Source organism: Morone saxatilis, unplaced genomic scaffold (assembly GCF_004916995.1).
Source record: "Morone saxatilis isolate NCDOM2014 unplaced genomic scaffold, NCSU_SB_2.0 Contig6, whole genome shotgun sequence".
NCBI classification, from domain to species: Eukaryota; Metazoa; Chordata; class Actinopteri; family Moronidae; genus Morone; species Morone saxatilis.
Window position 1 is genome coordinate 1787176 of NW_023340206.1, and position 5982 is coordinate 1793157.

The 5982-nt window shown below is 41.4% G+C and overlaps 1 protein-coding gene across 2 annotated transcripts in view; it reads right to left on the reverse strand.

The window, feature by feature from the left end:
• Positions 1-5982, reverse strand: part of LOC118340148 (protein FAM184A-like) — a 53931-nt gene that overhangs the window by 36838 nt on the left and 11111 nt on the right. For both annotated transcript variants that reach the window (XM_035678015.1, XM_035678014.1), the window contains exons 3-8: positions 5253-5387; positions 4832-4930; positions 2734-2940; positions 2128-2301; positions 1735-1896; positions 1098-1233 (exon numbers count right to left, since the gene is read on the reverse strand). In XM_035678015.1, the coding sequence (XP_035533908.1) occupies positions 1098-1233; positions 1735-1896; positions 2128-2301; positions 2734-2940; positions 4832-4930; positions 5253-5387 (913 nt within the window). The remainder of the gene's footprint in view (positions 1-1097; positions 1234-1734; positions 1897-2127; positions 2302-2733; positions 2941-4831; positions 4931-5252; positions 5388-5982) is intronic.

Below are 5982 nucleotides of genomic sequence, written 5' to 3' on the forward strand. Positions count from 1 at the left end.
GAGCAATTTGGGGTTCAGTATCTTGCTCAAGGACACTTGAGCATGTGGCAGGAGGAGCCGGGGATCAAACCAACAACCTTCCGATTAGTGGACGACCTGCTCCTTCTCTGAGCCACAGCCGCCCCGCTACTTCTTCCTTTTCATGGTATCCTTTAATGTGAAGCATCCTGTAAAGTCTGCATCCATATGAACGCCATAAACTTAACCATGGATGATGATGATTGATCGCTGCTGATGAGGGTTTGCAGGTACATGTGACAAATGTGTTATATATGAACTATAAATATCCACAGCAGTTAATGGTTGAACATAATGATGGCTGCTTTGACGTTGTTGGCTGGCACAATCCATGAAATTGCGCTTTTTCGAAAGTGTGGTGGAGCAGACGAAGTATTGATACGCAGTTGGGTAATTGAACTACTCTTGCCTTTGTACCCAGTTTCACAATGACTAAGACTAACAGAATGGAACCATATGTATGTACAGTATGGATTCATAAAACTGACTTTTAGTCTTTTTAGTGTTCCTTCACACGTGGGGGACATCTTTCATTACAAAATCCTAAACCTGTCACAATAGCTGAAGGCTTGGCTTGCCTGTTGTATCCCTCACATACAAAACGTTAAACTGGATGTCTGGAAAGAGTATAGATTCCACAATGAGGAACAAGGAGATGAGGTGTATATATGTAGATGTATATGTGTGCTTCTTAACAAATGTAAGGTAAACTAATTCCAGTATTTTTTAAGGATAGTATTAAGTTCTTGATTATCGCAATTACTTTGGCCAAGATAATCATCACATGAAATTTACACATGGTCCCATGCCTAGCTGGAAGTGGTTTCCGTATGCTGCAGTTATAACAGCTAAATGAGTTTTTTAAGGGACTACTGAATTTGTGTAAAATGTAAGATTTATTTAAACGCTATAGGGGGGCGGCACTATTTGCCCCTGTTGACATTGTTCTTACCTGAGATTATGTTTCCTGAATCTCTACAATGAGGTGGTGACAAAAAATTGTATTTAAATTTCCCTTTAACAGATGCATAAAACATTTGTGAACAGTACTCTATATAATGACAGGAAGCACATCTTACTGGCTTTATGGAGGATTTCAGTTGCCTGCTGTTGAACTCGTTCCCTGCTGCCCTCTAGTTCGTACTCGGTGTCTTTCAGCTGCATTACCCAGATCTCTCCGTCCTGGATGGCTTCTTCCAGCTGCTTGTGCAGGTTCTGCAGCAGGCGCACAAACACACAGATGTCCCCACAATTATACCACAGTATTTTGAAAGCCAATCACATCTCCCCCACTGCAGCCTAGAGTCACATAAACCTAACCAGTTATTCACACTCTATAGGTTTGCCTCACACTACATTTGATTTCCCACCACTCTATGATTCTTGAAAAACGTTTTTGCCCTGAGGCTTTTACTTTTGTCTTGGTTTTCTGCAACTGTTTTTTCATCCAATTTAGTCCACTTTCCTACCCAAATTGAACCAAAGGAAGACACTCATACTATTTGTGCTTTGTTGGGAACACTGTAAATTCAAGAAGAAACGGGTAGTTCATATGATCAGCAGTAGTCGCCATGGCTTAGCACTATTTTCATTACATTATGATTATTTTTGGTCTTTCAGTATTCATTGGGAGTGTTTGTTCTTGGTTTGTCTTCAAAGAAGATCTATGTGTCCATCAATACACACACACACACACACACACACACACACACACACCTTGATAGTTCCCTCGGCGTTGGCCAGCGATGTCTGCAGTCTGTTGGTCTTGTCTCGGTTCTCTCTGGCCTCCTCCTGTGCTTTCTGAAGCTCGCTCCTCAGCTTGGAGAGCGAGCGCTGCAGCGCTGCCTCCTGAGCCTGGAACTCCTTACGAAGCTCAACCTTTACATGAGTAGAGAATTGTGACATTAAAGACATTAAATAGGGCTGGAAAAAAAAACATTATGTTGCCTTGTGAGTATCAAGAATAAAGATATATCCTGGTGGCTTTGTACCGATCATCAGTCCTGTAATTTAACTAATGAAGTTAAGGTTGTGATGTGAAACTGTGCAGAATTCCTTTAACAGCCATTTGACATTTGCTTGTTCTGTGCGTCTGTGTCATCGTTTTACCTCTGTCCTCTTCCAGGCCAGCAGGTTCTCGGTGGTGAGCTGGTGTGTTCTCCTCATGGCCTCCAGCTCCCTCTCGTAATACTCCTGAGCTTTGCCCAGCTTGGCCTCAAACTCCTCCACCAGACGGACCTTATCCTTCGTAAGCTCCTCCACCCTCTCCATCAGTGCCTCCACCTGCACAGAGAGGTGGATAAATGAAGAACAAGTCTTTGTTTTTTTCCCTAAGATTTAAATGTTAGTTGCTAAAATACATACAGAAATCTTCATATTGTTCATATTTACCATCTTATCTGCTTTTTAAAAGATTAGTCTTTAGGAAATCTGTTATAATGCACAGTTAACTGTTGAGAGGAAAGGAAAAAAATGGGAATAAAACAAGGGAATGACATGCAACAAAGGTCCATGGCTCGATTATTACCACTTCCGGTTTATATTATACTCATCAGCCAACTGCACCAACTAAATAGCCTTATTTTTAAAAAGAAATGAATGCCACAAACACCTTATAAGCCGCCAAAACAGCAATTACCCCATCAAGTAACTTGCTGTATAAACTCTACACAAAACTCCCATCTATCTTCCTTCCTCTCTGTCTCTTTAGCCCACCTCTTGTCTATGGAGTTCGGCCAGTTTCTCCTGGTCTTCGTTGGAGGTGGCACTCTGGTTCTGCTGGTTGTTGAGGAGTTCCTCCACCTCCTGGCGGTGGGTGGCCCTCAGCTCCTCCAGCGCTCGACGCTTATCCGCCTCAAACTGGGCCTGAGCCTGGCTGAACGCCCGCAGCTTCTCCTCAAAATCCCGACGCATCTCCTCCACCTATTGAGACCACGAAAGATGTTCTATTCCGTTTGAACCGTTCATGTGTCACTGCCAACTCAGTCTCTACCTGCGCCAAGCTAAACGCTCACAGCATCTCTAAAATATCCCACTGTAATAATTGAAAAAGTGCTAAATGTTATGCTGTCAGTGTTATTTCTCTCAATGCTTGCAGCTTCTCTACACCCCGACGTGTTGAAACTTGTCCGTGTTTGCTGTGACATCAGCAGACCTGACAGACATGAGGTCGAAAAAATATACAAAAATGTAACGTGATGTCATGTGATGTGATGTCAGCAGACTCATTCGGGTCGCTACAGAAGGCGTCTCTTTGGTCGAGCTGAAGGTGGACAGTGTGAGGGCGGTGGCGGAGAGGAGGACGCGGGACAAGAGCAACGCTGACGTACACCGATCCCAACATAGATGAACAGATGATGAACTGAGCTCGTTCAGCCGCCAGCTCATCACATCTAAACACACTTCAGGTGTTCATTTATGCCCACTGCCATCAGACAAAGCAAAAGCAGACAAATATGATACTGGGTCACATGATGGTATGATATGATACATGACATGATAAGAATATGATGCAAGTTATCATATTGGATTGATATTTGGTTATCTTTTTACATTTACATGGTTTTATTATAACTTTATATAATTTCTGCCTATTGGATTACTGTATAGCCATCACATCTAAAATATGCTGCTGGTGCTTTACAGTGGAGATCTGATCAGAACATAGGGCTGGGCAAAGTTTTCAAGATAAAATGTTAGCTGATTTTAACAATTATTGATCATTTTTAATCTTTTTAAAAACAGAAAAACTTAATGTATCAAGGCACACAGGTAATAATTTTATAGGACCAGTGTGTAGGATTTTGTGAAATCTAGCAGTGTAGTTGCAGTTTGCAACTTCCTTGCTTCACCCACCCCCTCCAAACTCAAAGGAGAAACTATGGTGGCCGCGAAACATGTGAAAAACAAAACCAGCCCTATCTAGTGCCAGTGTTTGGTTTGTCTGTTCTACTTCTATTACTTCTTCTATTGTAGAAAAATGGTTGAACATGGCAGACTCCGTAGAGGACCTGCTCCTCTGTAGATAAAAACAGCTCATTCTAAGGCAACGAAAACACAACAATGTTAACGTTTTGTCATACAGTGCTGAGTGCCTCTCCATCGTGGGCCGCCTGTGGACTGTTTGTTGAGATGTAACACATGTAGCTCGTGACTGACGTCATGTTGTGTACTCCAAAGGGTGGAAGCTGCTATGGTGATTGACTTATAGCACATAGATCTTAAAGGCTAGTTTTTTTATGTGCTTTGATGGCAGTTTGCATTTAATGCTTTTAAGTGACAGTATTAATATTTTAATTTAATTTTTTTATTTTTAAATAGTCACTGAATTATAAAAAAAATATTCGTTTATGCGACTACTTTCATGTCAAATTTTGCCTTCGTTTTTACTGCTACCTAAACATACGTGGCTCTTCTCCGTACAAGGGAAGAGTAGCATTTGCTAAATCGCTGTGAGATGCTCCAGTGGCAGCCTAATAGTGTTGTGTGTTGTGTTTATGATCGCCACTGCAACGTTTCGCTACCATTCTACTACAGTTTATCAAATTCAAAAGGGTAACACAGATAAAGCTAGCATATCTAACAAGTCTACAACAGTCATTTCAGAGTGAAGCACTCTCACAATGGTTAATATACAACTAAAATTTGAGTTTAGTAGACAATATTTTATGAAAAAATTCATAAAAAGGGCCAGGGAAGTCTCCCGGTACAAAAACAGGATAACAGTTTTTTAACAGGCCATGTTGTTATTGTTCTGAGTCTGTGTGTGTGTGTATCTGTGTGTGTGTGTGTGTGTGTGTGTGTAAAGCCTTACCTCTCTGCTCATAGAAACCACTCTCTGCGTGTGTTGGGCCTCAGTGCAGAGCTGGGAATCCTCCATTCTCTGTCTGTACATCTCAAACTCTGCTAAAGCCTGAGAGTGAGAAACATTACAACAGCTGCATTACATTATTATTTCTATTTCAACTGCAGTACATCCCACTAATGTACAGCTGCAATCTCATGTAGTTACTGCTATATCATATCACAAGATTATTAGATTCCTTGCAGCTCCATTCAGATTTAATTCAATCCATTAAAGGCTGCTGCATGCACAACATGACATGAAATAGTGACGTAAGAAAGAGAATGTCTGTAGGATTTATGCATGTGTGAAGCTCTGCAAACATACTAAGCCACACTGAACACAAGCAAACTGAATGAAGCCCCCATGGTGCCCGGCAGCGGTGAATGACCTGTCTCTTCATGTGTTCGTGGAGTTCGACAGATTCTTCCAGACTGGCCAGCCGCCGCCTCAGGTCTGCCTCGTCCACCATCTTACTCTTGTACTGCATGATCTTGTCTCTGGTTTCTGTCACAATGTGTTGGACCTGAGCAGGAAAAGAAAAAAATGGAAAAATCAGTAAACATCTTGAAAGCTGCAGAAACAATTTTAAGAGATAGTTCTGATTTTTTAAGTACTTATCCATAATCAGCACGCCCCCAGTTTGTAGAAGCAGACAGGAGTACCAGCATGGAAGCTAAGCAATGCACTGCTGCGGACTGGGCCGCAACAAAATGTGTTTTATCCACCTAAAAAAGGCCCATCTTAACAAAGTCAATATCATTTTAAATATATGCAATATTTAGCATAATTTCACAGCTTTACCTTGCTGTCAGATGGCCCTTTCCAACAGGAACCTCAAACTGTTATATCCATCTATTCTCTCTTCAAAGCCACCAGACTCCTTTGACAAAAACTTTTAGTCATTTAACTTTGCAGTACATGGGAGTGAGTTTGTTGGTGATATTGTGTGACTTTGGTTTGGTTTTATTGCATTTAGTTCTGATAAGAATTAGGATTAATTGCTACGGATCTCGGCAGATGTAGACCAGCAAATCCGTTATTCTGCTAGGTGAAATAACTGTTTTTGTCAAAGGAGTCTGGTGGCTTTGAAGAGAGCATTAAAACTGCTTTAGTTCCCC